The sequence below is a fragment of the Haliotis asinina genome, chromosome 11 (genome assembly GCF_037392515.1).
Source record: "Haliotis asinina isolate JCU_RB_2024 chromosome 11, JCU_Hal_asi_v2, whole genome shotgun sequence".
Classification (NCBI taxonomy): Eukaryota; Metazoa; Mollusca; class Gastropoda; order Lepetellida; family Haliotidae; genus Haliotis; species Haliotis asinina.
Window position 1 is genome coordinate 5,152,502 of NC_090290.1, and position 24,907 is coordinate 5,177,408.

Sequence of the window (24,907 nt, forward strand, 5' to 3'; positions counted from 1 at the left end):
AAATGATAACTAATCTGATTGTCTGGAATTGTCCTCTCAGAAGAAAAATTGTCTGTTTATTTTTTTATGTCTTACGACAGAAGCATAATGATAATAATGATCGGGCTTCTCAAAAGACTTAATCTAATGGTTCCTCTTCATATGTACAAACCCATACTGTGATAGCAATGACACACTCAAAGTAACCACAAAACTTAGTTTATTATATGCATTTCAATATATAGCATGTGGAAGAGAAATCAGTTTGTTACAATTATCAGTTTGTTATACATTTGTTTGTTACATATGTAGTTAACTGTTTTGAGAATTATAAAAGAACAAAAGTCATTATTGTTTTATTTGTTTCTTGGTAAACATTGCACACTGCAATATTCCAAGCTATATGAAGACTGTCTGTGACTAATCAAGTCTAGTCCAGGCAATCCAGAGATCAACATCATGAGAATCAGTCTCAGCAACTGACATATACTGACATGTGAACCACCTCTTAAAAACATGGATTGTTGGCAACAAATTCAGCAAGCTGTGCTTGTAAGTTTAGCAAACGATTATTAGGCACGGGAAAATCAGTTGTACAACCCCATCCAAAGCTACCAAAGTATGGTATTTGTTCTTGCCTTGCCTGGCTGAGAATAAAACCAGGACTGGTTCTCTGGTTGTCAGAGGTGACTCCATGTTTGATTGTGGCTTGGAGGAGCCAGGATTGAGCCCACCTGTGACAGACTGTAGCAACAGTCATCAGAAGATGACATATCCCCCCAGCCCCCACGTATTTGAAAGGACAAATCATCTAAGTTAGTTGATGTTTTATCAGACTAAGTTTGAATCATTTCCATGGAAAACATGAAAAATATAAATGCAATATATCTGTAAACAGCAAAAGGCACCACTTCAAGATCTGTCTCATGTATCTGCTAAGAACTGTTGAAAGATATCAAACGGTTTTTGAGTTGTGCTCCGGAAATGAAGACAATCCCTCCGTTTTGAGACTAAGTTTTAATTGTTTCCATGGAAATCAGGAACGAGAAAATAATAAATCTGTAAATACCAAAAGGCACCACTTTGGGGCCTGCCACACATATATACCAAGTTTTTTTAGTTATGCTCTGGAAACGAAACACATCTCTCACTTTTGAGACTAAGTCCGAAACATTTCCCTGGAAACCGAGAAAACAAGAAATCAGAAAAACCTGTAAATAGCAAAAGGCACCACTTCAGGTTCTGATTGATTTATCTACCAAGTTTTGTAGAAAAATATTGAACAGTTTTTGAGTTATGCTCTGGAAGCGAAACCCATCCCTCCATTTTGAGACTGTGTCCGAAACATTTCCATGGAAACCAAGAAAAGAAGACATCACAAAAACCTGTACATAGCAAATGGCACCACTTCAGGTTTTGATTGATATATCTACCAAGTTTTGCAGAAAAATATTGAACTGTTTTTGAGTTATGCTCCGGAAACAAAACATACCTCTCACTTTTCAGACTATGTCCGAAACATTTCCTTGAAAACCGAGAAAATAATAAACCACAAAAACCTGTAAATAGCAAAAAGCACCTTTTTAGGTTCTGATTGATATATCTACCAAGTTTTGCAGAAAAATATTGAACGTATTTTAGTTCTGCTCTGGAAATGAAGCCCACCCCACCATTGGACTAACACCAAAATGTTCCATGGAAAAACCAAAAATATAAAAATGCTCAAACTCAGTAAATAGCGAAAGGCACAACTATAGTTTGAGATTATTATATCTATCAAGTTTGGTCCAAATGGTTTGTGAGTTGTGTTCCAGAAACAAAATGATTATGGACGGACGGATGGACAGACAGATGGATGGACGGACGGACAGACAGACGAGGCGGCGACTATATTCCCCCGCATTACAAGCCCAGAGGAAAACAATCCTGATGTTAACATTAAACTCTGCCTCTCTATCTCTGCCATCTAGGAGCTGGGATAAATGGTAGAGATGTTAGTATGGACTAAGAGTGGCATAACCACATATTAACAAATCTGAAAAAAAAAATCCTGCAATAAATTATTTAAATCATGAAAAAAAGGACACACTTCTCCATTAGGTGGAAAATCAAACTCTGACCGCATTCTTTATGACCAATAAACATACAAACCACTCTCCTAACGTCACCCTGTCAAGCTCTCAGCAACGGAAACATTCAACTTAAGGCCAGAGACAAATCAACGCGATTTCAAACAAACCACTAACAATAAACCCACCGATGATATTGCCGTCCAGTGACTTTATGGGTGTATGATATCGGTGCGGACATAATTTCCTTATTATCTAATCGTCTGCCTCTTCACAAACCATGATGGTAGTCCATGCCAGTCAGTTCAAGGATTGGTTTTGTTTGAGTGTTCAAGCGAAAAGAAGCGAAGTGTGTTTTATTGGCTGAATGTGAATGAGAAAGAAGTAATAGGCAAGATGTACACACGTCTGGTGCTGGAGTGTCCGACAAGGTTGTAGAGGTCATTGAGTTGATGACATGCTTCACAAACTGAAAATCATATAACTTGCAATATAACTGTTATAGCTTTGTAAGACTTGGTTAAGTATCAATAACATGATTTCATGGTCACTTGCCTTAAAATTAAGAAACTGGAGTCAAGTACAATCAAACAGCATTGGTATGGTAAACCTTAGAAGAGGCTAGAATTCCGGTGCTGGATGTGAAGGACTGGAGCTGAGAGATCATGATCAAAATGCAGTTTTTATTTGTTTGTTATTCCAAGTACTGCATGAGAAAATAATCAGACTGGACTGGACGATCCAGTGACCGACATCATGAAGTACTGACTTATTATTTTATTTCTCCTCCATCTGAAGATACACCTTATCTGTTTTAAGTAACACAGCCATAATTATATCTTAGAAAATATCCTCCCAATTTCCCTCTAAAACCTTGTGATTGGGCCTTGAAATACCAGTAATGAACAGTTTTGAAATGCCTCCGATGAACGGTCATAAATATTATTAATATACTAGAGTTCAATACATCATTAGCCTACTGTATCTACATTGGAAGAAGACATAAATGCAAGCCAGATCATATCTCCAAAAATAGCAATTACTGAGAGATTTGATGAGGCAGCCAAGTCTTGTGAATCACTTCCATGCACTTTAAAGCAACTAAGAACGTACAGTCTTCACATGTTACCTCCCCTGGGCTCATCAGGATCCTACACACCTTTCTTTTTGTCGTCCTTTTAACATTTCTTTAAAATGCTCAATGCAGGATATACAGGTGCTTTTTGAAAATCCCCAAACAAGCAATGTTTTTCTAACTTACGAGGGAAATATTTATTTTCTATTTTTTCAGGGGTGAGTGGATTGGTGGGTGGATGGATGGATCTCACAACTGGGTGGGTGGATCTCATGGGTAGATGGGTGAGTGGGTGTTTGGGATGAGTGGATTGGTGGGTGGGTGGGTGAATGAGTAAGTGAGTGTGTGAGTTTGGGAGGATGTGTGATTACAGGTATAATTGTTGTTGCAATTTTACATTTAGAATAATACTTAAATCTTCTCCAAATATATGGCATTAGTAATACCTTAATACATAAAGTGGATGGAGAGGTAGTTAAGTGCTCGTCACACCAAAGACTGGACTTTGATCTGTGAAGACCATTTCTAATGTAACCCGCTGTTATATTGCTGGAATATTGCTAAAAGCAGCGTTAAACCATACTCTCTCACTCATATGCAAAGTTTCTAACCTGTCATAGAAAACCATTGCAGAAATACAGAATGATATTTCAGACTTCATCATAGTGTGCAAAGTAAACCAGATTAGTTACAAAGTGTTTTGAAACTTTGTATGGAAATTAAGATCCTTGAATATTTTGCATTACCTCAGGCTGCGCCTCAGGAAATGCAGAATCTACAAGGGTCTCACAGTCCCTTACACCCTTTTAAAACACCTGAGTGTATTCTTACCAATGTGACAAATTCATCACCTTTATGATCTTTTTGCTTAGCTTATTCTTTAAAAACCAAAACCCAATCTTTGACATGATCTTTCCTGAATCGTCATACAGGGAGATAATTCCTGATGATTTAGTTAAACTGATCGATAAATGATAAAATTTGTTAGACAGCAAATGAAATAGACAAATGCTTAATTTTTTTTCTGTGTTTTCACTGACTCGAAACTAATAAGAAGTTCTGGCAACAATTTTATTATTCTGTTTATACTCATAATTGTATATGAATACTCTACAATTTGGCAGCCACATTCCATCTAAGGTCAAGGTCATTTGTAGGACCCGTATAGTAAGACACATGACAAATCTGACAGGGTGTATAAATCGTAAATTTGCCTACATGGTTTCATACGCTTCAGCTACTGAACAATCAAAATTTGATAAAATTATCTAAGGGCAATAATAATTGGTATCTCCTTAACAGTTAATCTATTGCAAATTAACCTGACAATATACATTTTAAAATAGACACATAAATACACCCCAGCTGATACAGTTTTTTACCCAGACACAAAGATTTAATGTCACTGTTTTGTCAAAATATCTTCACACCAAAGACATAACATATCACCTTTATTCATCCAGTTTTCAACTGGTGATTGAAAACCCTTTTATAGAAATCATGAATATTTCAAACCTCTTGATACAACAGACTAGTTAACCAAACAAACATTAATCAGTACCTCCCCTACTGCATCCATTGCTAATGAACCTGACAATAAACTCTCAACTAGACACATAAATTTCACCTGGCTGTTTTCTCAAAATATCTTCACACCACAGCAGAGATCATTAAACCAGAGTTCAATTCCACCATTAGTCATCAAATGGACACATTTTCCTTTAATGGAAATCAGGTCGAGTACCTTTAAAACCCCACATGGCAATTCTGTTAGCGATCAACAGTGTTCTGTGGCCGACCGGAGCAACCCTCATGGCTGGCTGCGGTGGCAGGAGGATATAGACATGGGTGATTCCTGCAGATCAATATTCATCTCTGTGGGGCAAGCAAATGACCCTGCATCATAGCAACAGCAAATGTTCGCAGACATAATGGTAGTGCAGTCTCCTGAGCATTCCCAATCTCAGTGTCTATTTACATGGGTAATTTTCTGCAGGTCACATGGTCGCTTCAGCGTGTGGATTCTCGCAGTCCGAGTCTTTTTTGGGGACACTGATATGAATGGTCGTCTGATAAAAACCATTATGTCTGATACGCTTCTGTATGCTTCAAGTGGTAAAAATGTAACAGAATTCTTTCATGTTTGTAATTCTTGTTTTTCTTCAAAATAGTAATATTAAAAAATCCATCCAAAACATGAAATGTAACTACCAGCACAAAACTGTATTTTCAGAAACAATAAAGAAAAACATAAACAATATTTCCTTATTAAAGTTTGGAATGTATAGTGTTCAGTATGTTCATCAATGTTCATAATGTCAATCACTTGGTTGTTGGTTCCTGGGCCCACAATTTACAACCTCTGAACCTATAACTAAATATTGCTGGATGTTGTATGGACAAACAGGACACAGGGACTTCTCAAGACCCCCTGGAGGTTGTTGGGTTACTTCTGTGTCCATGAGTACAATAAGGAAAAGTTGGGCACAATGTCTCATTATCATATCTAACGGCTAGCACTGTCAAAACTCAGTTGATCGGAGTTATAATTAGTCTTCAGTAGAAACCCATGCTTGTCATAAGAGGCATCTGACAGGATTGGTGGCCAGGCTTGCTGACTTGGTTGACACATCGTATCCCAATAGTGCAGATCAAAGCTCACGATATTGACCACTGGATTGTCTGGTCCGGTTTTGATTGCTTACAGATAGCTGGAACACTGGTGAATGCAAACCAAACCTGAGTTAGAATTAAAGCTCGCCTACAACATTGCTAAATGCGTCTTCCTAATATATTCATACACCATTTTAATAGTTTTGAAAAGCATGAATGCAGTTAAGTTGGAACCCAGTTTGATTTCAGTTGAAAAATTGTGGTTTAACAGCTTTTTATTCTGTTTAAGCAGTTTTGTCATAAAATCAATCTAATTTGTATAATGATAAAATAAGACTCACCCAAAATGGTTGATTGAAAGAACAAGATGCCTTTTTCATGTAGAATGGCAGTTTTTCTTTCATTTAGGAATTCTGAACATAAAACAATGCTGTAATAGCTCTTAATATCCACCCCTCTGAATCACAACAGATGCAGTGTGTTTTGTCAGGAAACCAAAATATATGGGCATGGTTTAGTGATAATATGCTGTGTGTGAACATAATCGATCGTAATCTGCATCATTATGTCCATGACTGCCTGAAGGGGGATTGTGTGTTTGTATAATAATGGACCATGTACCATTCACATGGATCCACAAAGGAAAACAGGAGTGAGAGATTGGTCTCTCACCATTTACAGCTTTTTCAATCTTATCACAGGAATATTAAGTGATACAGTCATGGGATATTTACTTCTGTTCGGAGACTCATGTTGCTGACAAACCAAATAAAATTATCAACTGCTGCAGAGGATTGGGATACATGATCACAGGATCTTGGTACTCCCAAGGGAGGCAACCAGGGTTGTCCAAACCATCATATCAAATTTAAAGGAATTTTATGACTGAAGTCTATTGTACTTGGCATTCTTTCAAGAACAGGATTTTTCAACATGGGCACACATGTAAGCAAACAGCACAGTTGTATCTGACGAAAATATCTTTGTTGTAGGTTTAAGTTCAACCAAAAGGAAAGTCAGTAACATGATGCTGGTGTTCTGGAATACCTAGTAGTTGATCAGGTTAAATGGTGTTCAGCAAGGTTGGATGGGTGTTCAGTAGGGTTGGATGGGTGTTCAGCAAGGTTGGATGGGTGTTCAGTAGGGTTGAATGGGGCCAAGCTGGTGTTTATTAAGGCCAAGTGGGTGTTCAGTAGGGTCTTCATTAAGGCCAAGACTATGTTCAGTAATGGGTGTTCAGTAGGGCCATGTGTGTATTCAGTAAGACCAGAAGGTAGTGGTAGGGAGGAGAAGGAATATGGAGATGCTATCTGCGTTCTTGAGTATATCATGGTGTTAGGAATTCTGAAGATTTGGTTGATTTTTTTGTAGGAAACATTAGTTTCAGGAAATATTTTGAGGGCATAATTTGCTATTTATTTTATTTTATTTTTTTATTTTTTATTTTTTTTCTTTCTTTTGTTTTTTATCAGGTCAGCAGCACATAATGGCAATAAAAAATGTAAAATACAGTTCATGTCAGCAGATCCATAAACCAAATAATACAAGAAAAGGCCTTAAGCTGAGAATTACATCAAAATGTATGATGATTCAAATCCTGAAGGCTGTATACATTCAATACAAGAGCAAAAGACAGTTCCACTGTACAAAAAGTCAATATTTATTCACTGAAACTTGTGTTTACAAGGTAATTCTAGTCAACAACAAGCACTCTTGACTTTTATAAGTGTCTTATGGCATTGTCTGACAAAAAAGACATCCGTCTGCTTCATATTCAAAAACTCAGGAATTCACTTTCAACATTGATAACTCCAATAGCAAGCTGGCTTTGGGTTTCAAAAGAAACCTATTAGAGACCAACAAAAATGCTTGTAGACAATAATTGCATGTTCTTCTAACAGCAATCGTGGATGGGAAAATGGCTCTATGATTGCTATTATCTGTTTCACAAATCTCAGATCTTTCACATGAGATGCAGGAGTGAGGATTAAATTGGCGCAATATGAATTAATAATAATTTAGGATTGATGCTTTATTTATTGTAAAACCTGCACTAGCAAATATTCCAGCTAAATGCAGCGGTCAACCCAACACCAGTGAATGAGTAAGTTTAGTTTTACGCCGTTTTGGGCAATATTCAGGCAAATGGGTTTCACACATTGCACCGATGAGGGGAATTGGTAACGGGTCTTTCGCATGACAACTGGACATTTTACTCATTAGGCTACACCACTGTCCAGCCGGACAGACTGTGATTTGTGTCTCTAAGGCACTGGCCAAAAGGCATCAAAGCAAAAGAATTCGTTTAACATTTCACACACTATTTCATAACAGAGGTGACCAAAAGTCATACACTGTAGCCAAGTGGGAATCAAACCAGACTGTCACACATCAGCAGACATCCCACATGCCTTGGGAACAGGCTTAGAGAGTACAAGCTTCGCACATAAGGGAGATTGAACCTGATCACTAGCAGGGAACTTTACCCACCATTTAATAATCTATCCAAAAACTGAACGCACATGGGTTTGAATCCAAGTTTCTTGGACTGTCTGCACCATACACATAATTTATTTCCTATGTGGTATAAGACAGTCTCAGATTAAACTGAAATAGAAGATCAAAATAATGAAAAATATATAATAATGACAGTTAGAATCAACTCACTTCCAGACTTAATTCAGTTTCAACTAATGATGATAATAATGTGTCATTCATCTGGCGCCAACCCCTTACACTGTGTGTATGCTCATAGTGCTACAAATATACTACAATATCAATTTAACCTCTATGGTGACACAAACACAGAAGATTATTCTCCAGGTAAGACCGTTGGAGGAGATAAGTCTTTAGCTGTGACTTACAAGCATGTTCCAGTTTGGAGTTTGTTCAACAAAACTGCAGCATCATGACTGAATTACCTTTGGCCAAATCATTTCAATTTAGTCCTCAGAACATGGAGGAGATGCTGGTGCATAGGGTGTATCAATACTTTTCCTAAGATGATACAATTATCAATACATGCAAAACTGTATCAATATTTAGTTTTGAAAGCTAAATGGACAGCTGATACTACTGGCAACTTCAAGCGTTGCTATGGTTACTACTGTGATGCAGAAACAACTGCATGTCCATAGTTTCAGAGTCTAATCTCGCCCTCCTAAGTCGAATGTCGGACTGTTTCAGTTCGCCATCCCCACTTATAGCCGGTATGCACATGTATCGTTTTGCAAGTGCGGACAGAAAGGGATACGTGCGGCACCTTCTTTGCCACCAGTGAATCGGGCTGTCATCAAATGATATGTCTGGTTCCGAGTGAAACAGCTTCAGTTCATTTTCAATCTGTTGACCTACACTCAGTGAACTCTTTACCCTCACAATATCTCCCAACCAATCAGAAATTGACACATCACCTCTTGGGACTTTGGCTGGTGGTTCTCCTACAGTAGAATCCCCATAGGATCCATCATCAACTTCTGTTTTCACAACAACGTTTGGGTCTGCAGTCTCTCTTGCTTCCTTGCATATTCTTCCCCAAATTTCTTCTCTTTCCGTTACAGAGAGGAAAGCCAGTTTTTTCATCCGCGGGTCCAGAGCAGACGCCACTTTCATCTGTTCCTGTATTGTGGTGCCGCCATAGTTATCCTCAAGAACACTTGCCATGATGGCCTTGACATTCTTCACTAATTCCACATCATCAGATGCATCATGCAGACTGCCCTTCAGCTTGATCACAATGGGTAGGATGACTGACAGAGTGTGACCCTTTTCTGGTGACAGGTAGGCCACAGCCGTGTTAAACACAACCAGAATCTCCACCAGCTTTTCAAGGTGTTCCAGAGATGTTTCTGACAGAAGAAGGTCCTGATAAAGGTGACATTCCCCAACCACAGCCTTCAGGACGGGTTCCTGTTCTAAATACAACTGCAACATGTCAATGCTTGAACACCACTGATCGTCAAATTCTCTGTATACATCTTTTTCGGGTACATTCAGTGACTTCTGCTTCTGCGTGATATCAACAGATGGTGCAACCTGTTTAATTTGTGAAAACAAGTTTTTCACTTTAGATAAAATCATGTGAACAGTAGGAAATGAGAATGCTTTGTTGACAGCGGAAGCCACTGTGTGGTTCAATCCACAGATGCTGTGCCAACTTGGACAGTTGGACACAGCTTCAAGAATCACGTGGTCACCATCAGTCACCACAACAGGATCCTTCAGATTCCAGTCGTCAGCAATCTTCAACAAACTACTTGACAAATCTTCTGGGGTAGTTTCCATACTGAATGGGAAAGTTTTAATCATATCAGTTCGAAATGCCCATGCATCATCAATAAAACTCACCATCACTGTCAGATTGCTATCGCCACAGTCTGATCGCCATATTTCAGTCGTAAGGCAGTGCTTAACCGCCTGAGACACTTCTTTCACTACTTTTGAACGTTTATTGCGATACATTGGGGCAAGGACAACCTCAACAAACTTTTCCAGATCTGGTAGGGAGTATTCAGGACACATCACCATGCACATTTCTTGAAAGCTAGGAGATTCAATATTGCTCAAAGGTTTCCAATCAGCAATGAAATGTCTGGCAATTGCTTGTGTGATGTCATCCTGCTTTGTACAGTTGGACGTTGGTTTGGAAAAAGTCGTGGAATTACTGTCACTCAAGTCCATTTGTACAACTGATGAAAAACATTCCTCAACATGCTTCCGCTTCAGATGCTGTGATAGATTGGATGTGTTTTGAAAATATTTCATCTTTAATCCACAGAGAGTACAGTACGCTGATGTTTTGTCTACATAATTACCCTGACTGTCAACTTCAAACTTAAAGTGCTCCCATACAGGGCTTGTAGCATTACCCCAGAATGCTTTGTAAAAAGATGGTGGTTCATAGATGACTTCTCCCTCACTCTGATTACGCGTGAAGGTTTCAGCGTAGATGGGCGTTTTCTTCACACAAACAGAACCGAGTTTCCTCTCCACGACTTTCTTCATATTACTCTTTTGATCAGACACAGCTGACAAATTGAAATACTTCACGTTTAAGAAGGGCTTCTTCTGGATCTGATGCCTCTTTTCTAAATGGTATGCCATATTGGTTGTGTTGTGGCAGTATCTTAACTGCGTGTTGCACAGCATGCAGTACATGATAGTCCTGTCAATGTAATTGCCATCCTTGTCAGCTTCAAACCTAAAGTGTTCCCACACATTACTTGTAGTATGTCCCCAGAACTTGCGAAAATATTTCTTTACAGAAGTGTTCTTGGCTTCGTCACTCCTTGTGTTTGAATCCGTCTTGGCACAGATTTCCCGCCGACATTTTTCAGCCAGTCGTTTCACAAGATCCTGTTTCTTCTCCAGCGTCATCAAACTCTCATCTTCTAGCATGGAGGGATTGACGTGTCTGACACCAGGATGCTGGTTGACGATGTGTGAGTGCAGGTTTGCTGTGTCCTCCTTAAACTCAAGCCTGCAGTCACACAGTGTGCAATACACCACGGCAACATCCAAATAATTCCCATCATCATCCACCTCAAACTTGAAATACTCCCACACATCATCAGCTCCTTCCTGCCAAAAACTTTTCAAAATCCTTATCCCATCTGCAGACTCCTCTTCTCCATCCATCCTTGCTCCTCCTGAATTTCCTGCATTTGTGGATGCAGCATTTTGACAATCAACAAAGTTGCTGATGATGACATTTTCACCTTCTTCTTGCTTAATAACTGCATTGTCTGCAGCATCATCAATATATACCATTGAACGTCTTGGTGTCTGATTTCTCACACCTGGGTGCTTCCTGTCAAGGTGGTTTGACATATTTGTTGTATTTCCACAGTACCTCATCTTCAAACCACACAGCATACAATACATGGACTTTTTATCCACATATTTAGTACCTGCTTCTGTGACCTCGAACTTGAAATAATCCCAAACGTGGCTAATAGACCGACCCCAAAAACTCTTCAAAAGCATTCCATTGTGTCGTTCACACCCAGGGGGTTCCTCCATCTTGCCCACTGTTAACTACAACCTGATACAGTAGTCAATGTTGATTGAACACTTCCATTCGCCTTCAAAATGGCGTCAACAAAGTGGTAGAGCAGCTAAATTTAGTCCTGCATTGATCCACATTGTTGCATGCTATCACCACTGAAGCTCAGTGCAGAAGCAGTCGATGCATCGAGAATGAGGTCAAGTTATTTTTAGAACTGCCTGAGCCACAAGCAGGCTGCTTGATCACAGTGTAGCCAGTATCTTGATGACGGAACTACTTTCAAAACTGCTGGATGTTATGAAGTTGTTGGACAGGTTTCATCTCTGATTCTCGTTACAAACAACATAAGAAACAATCCTCTTAAGTTGTAAACTGTTTCCGTAACTCACAAACTAATAGTTTCGTAATCAGTTTTATTCAATTCTTTCCAAACTATTTTTGTAAAATTAAATCGATTTCATATTTTACATATTTCTTTCTAATACACTCAGAATGTTAAAAAAATGAATTCTAAACAGCATAAACGTTATTGTTCAAAACCTCTTGCCACATCCATAATAAATAACCTGTATATGGATGGTATGGCTCATAAATAATACCATATATCATTGATAATTTTAATCAATAAACTGTAAAACATGTAGTGATGTGTAAGTGGGTCCTGAGCTGCATCAGCATGTTGTCAATGGTGATTGACACATCTATATCAGAAATGTCTGCTGCCATGCTAGACACATATATTTGAAATTTAACAAAATCACATTATTTTAAATAACCACTCTACAAAAGAACTTATTTATAATCATTGGTCTGCCAGTCTCCATGCAGAAAATGACAACCCTCTATGGCTTGTGCAACACTTGACTTTAGACATCTAGTTAACAGGACTTTCTTGTCATTATGTCAACAGGACATTGTTAATATTAAGTGAACAGACACAGCCTTGACATCAACTTATGACTGTTTCGACGTCAAGTTGACATGATGCAACCACATACATTCCAAATGTATGATCATCAACATAAAAAAGCACCAGGAAACTGATATGAAATGACCCTGTGAGTGAGTGAGTGAGTGAGTGAGTGAGTGAGTGAGTTGAGATCATGCAAGCAAGGGAGCAAGCATCACCGCTAGCAATGATTCTGCTGCACTACCAGCAGAATACCCAAAATCATCTCCACACACTGCACAGGTCTCAGGGAACAGAACCCAGGCCATAAACACTTAACCAATAAGCTATTCCTGAGATTTGATCAGGAAAGGGCCAACAGTCTGTCTTACAATAATCTCGCTGTTACTGGCAGGGCTACAGATAAGGGCCGTATCGGCGTATGAACGGATAAAAAATATGCACATTGGGAAAAAAGGCATAAAAAGTAGCAGATATGTACCACAGCAATGGTGTACAGTGGTTGAATCATGTACAGACATATTTATCTAAAAAAGTATTGCTTTATTGTTTATTGACCTGTTTACACAAGAGTAGCAATGTTGTGGTGCATATATGAAACAAAACACAAGATAACTTACATGCCATTAAATTCCATTCAGTACACTAACTTTTCCCAGTTCTTTCATATTGAAAATAAGGCGCACATACTCCTCATGTTGAAAAATTATCTGGAGCCCTGTGCTGGTGTTAATTATCTCCACCCACTGTATTCAATATTAACCCAAGGTCCCTCAATACTAATTCAGGTGACAAACAGGTAATCATATTATGTAAACAATCAGGTAATACAATGAATGTTTCCACAGTAACCAGGTCAGTCTACTTAATTACATAGAAACGGAATAGGGAATATACGTAACACAGGTATGCCAAATATGGCTTTAAGTCTGCCGTTTCTTGATATTAGTTCACATCTGATTGACATTTGCAGTGGAACTGTCATAAGATATATCAATACAGAGTTAGTTATTGTATGCTTTGTGTAAGTGCATACAAGCTGATATGTCATTTACAGCAAATTTCAAGTCTTGTAGAGAAAATGAACATTTGTTTGTTTTTCTAAAGCTACACTGAAAGAGCCATTCTAAAAAGAAACTAAGCCAGTTTACCTTGGAACCACTTAAGATTACTAGGAAGGATGTTAATGAGATCTTTTGTTTGTTCTTTAACACTATCTGGCAACAATACTACTAAATACCTGTGGTCTGTAAACAGTGGTGGTGGCACAGAAAAGACAAAATAGTGGTCGACATGATGAGCACCAAGCAGTAAGGATATGATGACATGCATCAACAAAGAGACAACCACCCAACAACTCTTCTTGTCACGTCTTAGGGCAAGCAAGGGTTACTGAGGACCAATATTCTAATCAGATTCTTCACAAGGAGTGCTCAAACCTCAGTACTAATGGCATGGGTGAATCTTGATGGCATGGTCCAAATAAGATCAATGTGCCTGCAGGGTACACACTGGAATGGTATTATCTAACTTGGAAGTAAAACATGAAACCAAACTAATTGATCATGTTTAAAGACAAACCTTGAATCATAATATCCAACTTGTAGTGAAATATCATTGATCACAGTTAAAGGTGAATCTTTTTGAGTTCTGGCCGACTTGAAATCCATAACCACCAGCTAATGGAAATGGCTATGGTTGACCATCTCATAATTCCACGTGAATACAGTGATCATTGAGGAAAATACAGTATTCACATCAAGCATAAACAACTAGTTCATATAATGTGCCTCACTGGACAAAAGTGCTCTTCATGTTGACACACTTCAATTCCAAACTGTATTGCCATCTGAGTGATATTCCCTACAGACCATGAGAAAAAGTAGTCATTTAAATCCTAATGTGGTACTGTGGACTTCTTCTGCCATGAAATTCCCCGTGGGGAAATGTTCACCAGACCTTTCATGAAATCCTGTGTGCAATAGGCAGTTACAAAGAGTATTATAGGATTGTATTGTTTTCAAGTGTTGAAGATGCTTACATTATGTTAAGATGTCCCTTTTGTAATTCTATCACTTCTACAATTTCTTTGCTGCGATAATATCAAATGGTGTCATTGATGTCTAAGTGAGTGAGTTTATTTTCATGCCACTCTCAGCAATATTCCAGCTATACGACAGCGGTCTGTAAACAATTCATTCTGGACTAGGCAACCATGTGATCAACAGCATGAGCATCGATCTGCGCAATTGGGAACCGGTAACGTGTCAACCAAGTCAGCGAGCCTGACCCTCCGATCCTGTTAGTCACCTCTTACGACGAGTATAGTCGCATGTTATGTCAAGCATGGGTTGCTGACAGCCTATTCTCCCCCGGGACCTATAAAGGGCCCATCAACGTCTAAAGAAATAACGTCTTCATGTTCAGAGCTTTTATGGCTTGTTTGAAATCGTAACATATTTTCTACTGAATATTTGAAAATGAAAACATATTTTGGATTAATGATGACTAATAAACATTGAATAATACATGCCCTCTCGTCATTGCAATTAAATCCTACGATTCTATTTCTTGTGATTAATTCACATTTGACTGAAAAAGTAGTTAAACCATTAAAAAATCCTGCATTTTAGATGGTAATCAGAGAACTGGGCAAGTTGTTGTATGTGCTAAGTGCATACAGATTGACAAGTTATTTAAAGCAAATTTTAAGCCTTTAAAACACACAACATTAAAGTGAAAGTCAAAATATGTCAGTTTTTCTAATGCTATAGTCCTAGTCAACATTTTATCAGGAGTCATGCCAGTCTTACTCAAGGCCAAGACAGTTTTACAAGGCACCAAGTCAGTTTTACTAAGCCAGTTCACAAGTAGCCAAGTGAGTGAGTGAAAGAGTGAGTGAGTGTAGTTTTACACTGCATTTAGCAATATTCCACCAATATCACTGCAGGGGACACCAGAAATAGGCTTCACACATCAGTTTTAGGTTGGAGATTAGATTTTAAAAGTGCCACAAGCAGAATTATGACCTCAGACAATATCATAATTTCTTTATAAATATAAATAAATTATAAATGATAATCAGTAAGCTGTTATTGAAACATCTACACTCAAACCAAGAGCACATGCTAACAGAGCCATTATATACATAGAATTACAGACCCTGACAATATTTATATCAGGGTTTTAACTCCAACGTGGCAGTTCCCTGGATTAAGGTCTGAAGACACCTCCTGGTAAGCTATCAAACAATCCGGTCAGTGTCAACCATTTAAAATTATTGGTATGAGTGCAGCATTCCAACAATCAAGTCTCATTTGTGCATCTTGAAAATGAATGTGGTAAGGTCTTTTCCAAATGCAAAAATATACAGCTGATGTTTCATATACATATGGTATATTCCTGGTTACTCCTGAGCTTCATGGCAACTATACCTAAAACAGTACTAAAGTCGGTATATTAGTGTTCTTTTCAACCTTTGCCACTTTACCAAGAAATTAAAGTTTTACACTCAGCAAATTCCAGCTATATGGCGGCAGTCTGTAAGTAATCAAGACTGGACTAGACAACCAAGTGATCAACAGCATGACCATTGATCTGCAAAATTGGGAATTGACGACATGTGTCAAGCAAGTCAGTGAGTCTGACCACCTGACCCCATTAGTCGCTTCTTGCGACAAGCATGGGTTACTGAAGGCCACTTTTCTAACCTGTACCATCACGAGTCTAAACTGAATCATTTTAGCAATTTATCATTGGAGTATCCCAACAAACCTTCATATACTGGACCCCATAAAGATCCTGGATAGAACTGACCTTCAGTAACCCATGCTTGTCGTATGGAGCCACTAATAGGATCGGGTGGTCAGCCTCACTAACTTGGTTGGCACATCTTTAGGTCCCATTTGCATAGATCGATGCTCATGTAGTATGCATTGCCACATAAGGATGGTGTTAAACAACATCGAAACGAGTTGACGGTCAATACACTGTATGTTAAAGTTTCAAAGAATCTTCGCCTATTTGAATGCGTACTGTATTTGACATGGTAGGGACCCTGGGTGCTAAAAAATTGATAAAAGAGGTGCTTAATTCAATCACTTATCATTCACAAGTGCAGCATTACACACAAAACCATCCACACATACTCAGCAGTCCAAGGTCAAGGTCATGCACCAGACATGCTGCATTTGATGAAACAGTCAGTCAGTGGTGGTGACCTCAGATCCAAACGTGGGGGCCTAAATCCAATAGGAATAAGAGACAAATTTAATGAGATATTTGAACCCTAAATTCTTTGGGATATTAGCAGGCATGGAATGTACCAGCATCTGTTGTCTGGAAGCAACTCAAACTCATGCTAAGAACAGAAAAACTATCTTCCTATCAGGGCAAAAAATGTTTGTTTCAATGATGATAAAATAAAAAATGTCACAATGCTACATCCTCTCAGGGTAATTATATCTTGAGATGTCGCATGGCTGTCTGTATTATCTAATCCATTTTCGATGGGATTCTTCTTTTTTTTTTATTCCAAAATGGCAGCAGTCTCTCTTCCTCAAGTAGATCTCTCACCCTCAAGTAGATCTCTCACTCAAATGAGAAGTTTCTTTCTCTTTTAGTTTAGACACACCTCCTATTGCCTGGCTTCTAGAACATTATTCATATTACATCTCTTGACTGTACGTGAGTTTAGATCACTTCCCAGCAATATTATTATAATATCACAAACACCTATACATTAACTGGTCTGGAGCAAACGCACCTGCTACAACCATTTTATCATCACCTTAGACCCAGATCCACACTCCAGACCCTGATCCCCACTCTAGACTGATCCACATTCTAGACCCCAATCAACACAGTAGTCTCTTTTCCAGTCTCAAGAACCCAATTCCACACTCTAGCCCCCGATCCACACTCTTGTCTCCAATTCATATTCTCAATTCTGATCCAAGCTCTAGTCTGATCCATGGTCCTAACCCCAATCCACATTCTAGACTCAGATCCACTCTTTAGATTCCGATCCATGCTGTAGCCTTGGATCCACACTCTAGACTGATCCACATTCTGGACATCTTCACTCATGTCTTTGATCACTCATGTCCCTGATCTTCACTCTTTTCCCTGATAAGTCATTTCAGTCCCTGATGCTCAGCCTAGTTTTGGATCTTCACTCTATATCCATGATACTCTTCCTTGTCCCTGATCCTTACTCTAGTCCCCAGTGTTCATCCTCATCCCTGATCCCCTCTAGTCCCCAAAGTTTGTCCTTGTCCTTGAAACTAACTCGAGCTCCCAAAGTTCATCCTCGTCCCTGATCCTTATTCTAGTCCCCAAAGTTCATCCTCATATCAACAAGCCCTAGAGTTATCTCGTGGCTACATAGAGCATCCAAGATTTCGAGCTAGTGAGTTTAGTTTTACACTGCAATATTCTAGCACAACGCTTCTGGGAACACCAAAAACAGGGAATCCAACCCAAGTGTGCGCCATGATGAGCAAATACTGTAAGCACTAGGCCTCCCTACCCATCACTTCCACCCCCACCTGCACCCCCACCCCCACCCTACCCATTCCTTCCACCTCTGCCCTCCACCTCCACCTCTATCCTACCCATCCCTTCCACCTCCAACTCCACCTCCAACCTTCAGCCTGCGCCTCTGCCTCCATCCCACAGTTTATGGGAAACTAGGAGTAGGAGATAGCTCAGTGGATACAGCATCTGCCCAAACTGGAAGGTCGAAACCTGATGCCCAGGCACCTTGTACCAAAAGTTGTGAAACCATGTTGCCTGTAAACCTGTATCATCCTACACAAACGTAATCAGACAAATACAGGATTCTAACAGATAATTATTGGATTCTGGCACACTAATGGGACATAACTCTTCGTTTAACAACTAAACCAAGGTTCTTCGATTCCTTCCACTATGTCAGTTGTACATTCAAAGATATGTGTTATGGCTGATATGTAACACTATACACTACAAATTCACTTATTCATTCATTTGCTCACTCGTTTGTTCATTTCCTCATTCATTTGTACATCTGTCCATTCGTTCATTCAGAAATTATTTCTTCATTCACCATCCAAGCCATCATTCCATTTATCCAAGTCACACTTAAACATAATCACAACAGGGGCCAGCTAGCAAGGTGTTAATTGTCTTGCTGTCTGATTATGCCTACATCAAAACTAGTTCCCTCTGAGTGATCACAGACACCTTCACAGCCCCACCCCAGGGGTCATCTGGCCTGCCCCTACATGTCTTTGTCCATCATGCTCCCTGTTTACACTGACAGGTGGCCAACAATTACATGTTGTGGTAATCTCTGGACACTGTGATTGACTGATCATAATCTCTCTTACAGACCTTGAAACAAATATTGAAGAAAGCCTATTCAAGTCTAGAATATCTGACAAGTCTGGAGAAAGTCTCTGGGCTCTTTTTCAGTACATTTCATTATTATTTTTATGGTTTTTTTCTGCAAAATATGTTAGACTAGATGTTAGTCTAGAATCTAGAATCTGGTAAAGCCCAACATAATCCAACTGTCTATATTTGCATTAAAAAATCTGTTTGGGCACTAATAGTTGAGCATGAAGGTTATTTGAGATAAAAACAACAGAAACTGATTCAAGTCACTCAGCTGACAACATTTGTTTTGGATATGCATGCACCATAATTTATCTAATAATATTACCTATCATACTTCAGACAAAGATCGTTGGATTTTGTTTCTAAATGGATGCTGTTTGTTGATACTGCATGGAGCAGTAGTTCAGATATTGTTGCCTGTCATCCCAAAGTGGCGAAGTCTGCCGTAATATGGAAACATAAGATGAACCTAAAAACAAAAACCTTTGACAGAAACCACCAATCAACTTCACATGTAACCAATAAACACAAAACACAATTACAAGCTCATGTATATCACACTACAGCTGAAACCAGTCGAGATTAAAATAGGTGTCTGTTTTCAAGGATTTTGGATCTATGCAACAGGTCGATTTGATGTGTATCCAGTCCACCGAGGGCACCTGTTTGGTTTGACGAGACTCAGATTTAAAGATCAGCAGATGTGTCATTGTTACGTTAAAATGGCCAGACAATGTAAAAAAATGTCTCCTTAAGACACTCTTTAATACAGAGTTAATGTGTGTGAAATTCACACTACATTGGAGAGCATGTTCAAGCTACACATCATGATAATCATCAATGACGTTACCACTGTGATTTACCAGGTAAACTAGTAGATCACAAGTATATTTGACAAGTCTTTCACAAGGTTTAATAATGTCGAACTCGCATATTTACATTAATTTATTACCTTCAAACTGGCAACCACTGGCATACATAACATGTGCTGGGGATTAGGTGCCTGACTCAGAGAGAGTGAGTTCAAATCCCAGATAGGACTCAATCCAACAAAAGTAATAGAATCTCAGTTTCACTGAGAAAATGTAATCCAAAACATAACCTGTTACATTTGACCAAGGGCTGTGAGATAGCCTAGTGGTTAAAGTGTTGGCTTGTCACGCCGAAGGCCCAGGTTTGATTCCCCACATGGGTACACTATGTGAAGCCCATTTCTGGTGTTCCAGCCAAGATATTGCTGGAATATTGCTGAATGCAGGGTACACCTAAACTCACTCATTCACTGTATTACCATGGTAACCATTCTTTCCAAATAAGCATAAGTAAAGTAAATTTAACTAATTAAACTGGAATCATACTGAACAGAATCACTGACTTCACTAAAAGTATGGATTTCGATCTTGAATATTTACTTGAATACTTGAAACCATGTACGTTTCACTGAATAACTGACCCTCCCCCTTTGGAAGACTCAAAACCTCATTGTAAATATAATTAGTTCATTAGTGATATTGTGCTGTAGGTAAAGGGCAACATTAACAATGTTCCTCTAATTCTGCTTATTCACCATATTTGTATTCTTTCAGATTCTTTCAGGTTACACTTAAAATTGTATTTTTGTTTTCTTTGCGAGGCTATTGCATACCTTACTTGCATTACAATACATGTTTGCATATTTAACATGTCAGAGATGCTGTAATTATAGAGACAAGCTGCCCAAGGCTTAATATGGTGATTCTGGACCAAACAAACTTACCAATAATATTATAATACAGGTGGTTTTGACTAAAATCGTTTGAAAATCCTGCTCAAAGACAAATTTGGACTGGTAGGCTGAAGTAGTTCATTCACACTGGGGTGAGTGAGTGAGCTGGGTTTTACTCTGCTTTTAACAATATTGCAGGAATATCACGGCAGGTGAACACCAGAAATGGGCTTTACGTGTTTTAACCACATGGGGAATCAAACCAAGGCCTTTGACGTGATGAGCGAACGCTTTAAGCATCAGGCTACACCACCTACTCGACTCACATTGGATTGTAATTTCACATTAGTGAAATTGTGATCTTAGCTGCTTGCCTGAAGCCCCAGTCTAGTAAAAATCTGATCTGTAAGTTCAGCAAACATCAATCCATTTGAAAAAATAGATATCTAACATAAATGATTTTAAACTCTATGATTGGTAAAGCAGACACAATGTTTTTTACTTCAACTTAAGATAATGATAATAATAATAATAATAATAAGTTAACATGCAAACAGTATTATATAGTTTGAATAATTTACAAAACTTGCCAGATGAATACGTTTAATTAAAAAGGAAATACATTTCATCAATAAGCAAGAATGAAAACAAACATGGGACAAAGCATTAAATCACTCTCACACAAACACATATTTTCCCACCATAAAAACTGTAATTCTTTATTGCTTATGTCAAGTTATGAGTAATCACTGTACTGCTCCTAGCAATCTTTTTCTGTCAGTTGCTGACACTGGTTACATGATGCTTATAGCAATATTCTAGAACATTCACAACAAGGGATTCTGTGAATGGTCTTAATAAAGGTTTGCAAGACAAGAAACCAGTATCCTAATTATGTCACCCTTCTGTTTTTCAAGAACAACAGCAAAACAACAATTTGACTTTTGGAGTCATTTTGGTCAATAAACCTTTCATGTTTGTTAGTTATTAACAAAAGTATTACTTTCTTATCATCGTATTGCATGCTTGTTGACAATGCAGATCTCACAGTTATGAGGCACATAAGCATTTTAAAGAGGTTTTTTTTCCAAACATTAATCATTTTATCTGTTCATAAGTGTTCTATACAATTTTCTTTTAAGTAACTGTATTGTTTCATTCAGGGGTAGTTATCTTTAAAGAATTTCCTTTCGGACAATAAATCACTTTGTTTGTCAACAAATTCTGCTTTACTTTGTTCTCTGAAGTCTTCTCTTGAAAAGTTTGATTGCAATTAAATATATTCATTCAACTGAAACAAACAAATTTAACACACTTGACAAAGATCTGCCTATTGAATAAGATGCAATAATACTTCTGCTAACTCAACTGTCAGTCATAACAATATATATTATTCAATCTGAATATAGTCTGTTTTAAGTTTTTATTTCAAAATTCTTCCTCTAAGCAAAAATAATTAAACAAAACTAAAACTATTAAAATTAGTCATAAAAATAAACAGGTACGTTTACGATTTAACAAATGTTGAAATTCAACTCAAAAGTCACTAAAATGTATATAAAATGTATTACTACACCTTGGTCTAATTGCAATTTGGATGCACTTTTCATAATAATTAACAATAAATTATGATAATACTAGTAAACAAACTCCTGTCAGATTGATAAAAGCACATGGCCGGCTTGCCGCAGTCAGAAATAAACAACTTGTCAATCAACTGTGATATATGCGTACGAAGCCGGTGTATATTGTCTGTAGAACACCCTGGTAAGTTCGAAAAGATGGATTCAAAGACAACATGCATCCTCTGGTCTCGGACAGGCCAAAACGATCGGGATGCGACGGTAGGAAGCATGTTGAAATACCGCACACAATAAATTATGATAATACTACACCATCTTATGTACATGCGCCAGATATTAAAATTTATACAACTCACCAAATATTCGAAATTCCTCAGCGAAATTTGCCAAATTTTCCGACAAACTGCGAAATAAAGATGTATCAGGAAAGGTAACGATGTCGTCTAAATAAATGCCATCCCTAGAAATACGCCGACTGACAATGCACCTAAGCACATGTGCATGTTAATAAATTATGTTAATGATAATTCGTCATAAATAAATATTAGATGTCCCACCTACCTCCAGAAGCTCTACGCTGAGAATTGGATTTGCCAAACAATGGCAAGTCGAATGCGACCGGGGAATTTCTATTTTTGGGCACAAGGTTGAACTAATAGAGGGTACCTGTTATATGCTATATTCTCCACGACTAATTATGCATGCAATCGTAGGCGTCTGTTGGACATATAGGGACGGCTTGTTCGTATTTTTATTCCTATAAGGAAATGCTTCTGTTTGAACTAGGTTATGTTCGATTTCATTAACATAATATGATGTTTATGGAAGTTGTTCAATGTTTATAAACAAGATTGTATATAACATGAAACGATTGTACGGTTTAAACAAAATTGAAACGTATTTGTAAGAACTCTTTTGACTTGGGTGCATACACAACCAACAACCTCAATGTGTCATGGGACAAATGGTATTGATTTCTTTAGTTATATGGTTAAGTAATTATGTGCACCTGTCCGACACATTCAATATTATAGGTTCTAGCCATTAATTATGATGTATTCTAGTATTCAATCATTACCTCATCAGTTAGCATAATTTATGCAAATGTACACATCCATGATAAAAGCTAATACTGATATATTTATGCTAAATCTAGATGAAACCGTTATGTGTCTAGACTGCTAATAAAGCAGCAGTCGTTCCTTTATATATATAACAAGTAAACTCCATATTAGCGAAATGTTTTTTATTTATATATATATTTTTTTTTAATTTTGCAGTTTATAATCAAGCGTTGACTAAAAAAGTGAGTGGATTTAGAGGTCCGATAGAAACGCGGATGAGGCAGTTTCAATGGGTGGGGTGAGGTGGAGGAGGAGGTGGGGGGTGAGTGGATCAGATGCGTAGGTTTATCAACGGAAATGAAGATTGGATGGCCACACGACCCTTTTCAGTAAACGTACATGCAGATGTGTAGCGATCTACACTAACGAAATAAATCTATTAAATTTTTTAATTTCACGATACATTTGTTTTGTCTAAAATTTAAATCAAATCGAGATGCTGTGTTGTTGTTGTTTTGCTTTTGTGTTTTTGCTGGACATGCTTTTATTTTATTTGTTTGTTGTTTAACGTCGCACCCAGCAAAATACCAGCTACATGACGGCGGTCTGTCAGCATTCAAGTCTGGACCAGATAATCCAGTGATCAAGAGCATGAGCATCGATCTGCGCATCTGGGATACGATGACACGTGTCAACCACCACCACCACCACTAACAACAACAACAACAAACCATACCAAATCACAACCGTACAGAACTTCTAAAACATAATATCTAAATACATTCGTTCTACCTTACACTTCTATTCCGCATTAAGTTTACGTTCACACGCGAGTTTGGAAGACTGTTCGCCTTTGCGTATGTTATTGTGGGGTTTTATGTTAAAACATTCGGTTCGTCAATGCTCTGTTTGTTTGTGAAATACTGAACTCTGAATAAACGTCAGTCAGTGAGGTAGAGGTGTTTGCCCGGCAATATCGTACCAGGTTTTTCAAACTCATTTGCTGCATGTGCTGGTACTAAGTACAAGGTTCATACTTGTCTTCATCATTTGTAATTACAGTGTATACATATGTACTTTTCCAATGCGATCTAAAAGTCGAAATGTTAAATGGAAAGGAAAAATTAGGTGAAATGGAATTGGTTGCATTCAGTATTCTTCCAGTGATGCATACTTGAATATGTATGTGTATTTGCGTGCGTATATGGCAAACCCTTTTCAAACCCTTTTCAAACCCTTTTCACATTAATTTTATTAAGAAATTAGGGACATCATTTCAATGATGTGTTCAAGATTAACTGACGACATCTTTTATTTATTTTTTATATTCAAATCAGAACTTCCGAGATCTTAAAATGTTACCGTCATAACGAAAAAACGTTTCGTGATATCTTTAAGTGTGTTTAACATATATAAAACATTTACCATATAGTGAACACATTCACATAAGAAATCAATGAGAGAGAGAGATAGATAGAGAGAGAGAGAGAGAGAGAGAGAGCTTAATGGACATATGCGTCT

General features: G+C 38.0%; 2 protein-coding genes across 4 annotated transcripts in view; both read right to left on the reverse strand.

The window, feature by feature from the left end:
* The window catches only part of LOC137255836 (POU domain, class 6, transcription factor 1-like), a 78,941-nt gene extending 56,005 nt beyond the window's left edge, over window positions 1–22,936 (reverse strand). For all 3 annotated transcript variants that reach the window (XM_067793404.1, XM_067793405.1, XM_067793401.1), the window contains exon 1: window positions 22,884–22,936. The gene's annotated coding sequence lies outside the window, so the exon portion shown is untranslated. The remainder of the gene's footprint in view (window positions 1–22,883) is intronic.
* LOC137256324 (E3 SUMO-protein ligase ZBED1-like) lies at window positions 6,829–11,898 on the reverse strand. The gene has a single exon (XM_067794084.1). The coding sequence runs from the start codon at window positions 11,755–11,757 to the stop codon at window positions 8,821–8,823; it is 2,937 nt and encodes a 978-aa protein (XP_067650185.1). The 5' UTR covers window positions 11,758–11,898; the 3' UTR covers window positions 6,829–8,820.
* Window positions 22,937–24,907: the final 1,971 nt, after the last annotated feature.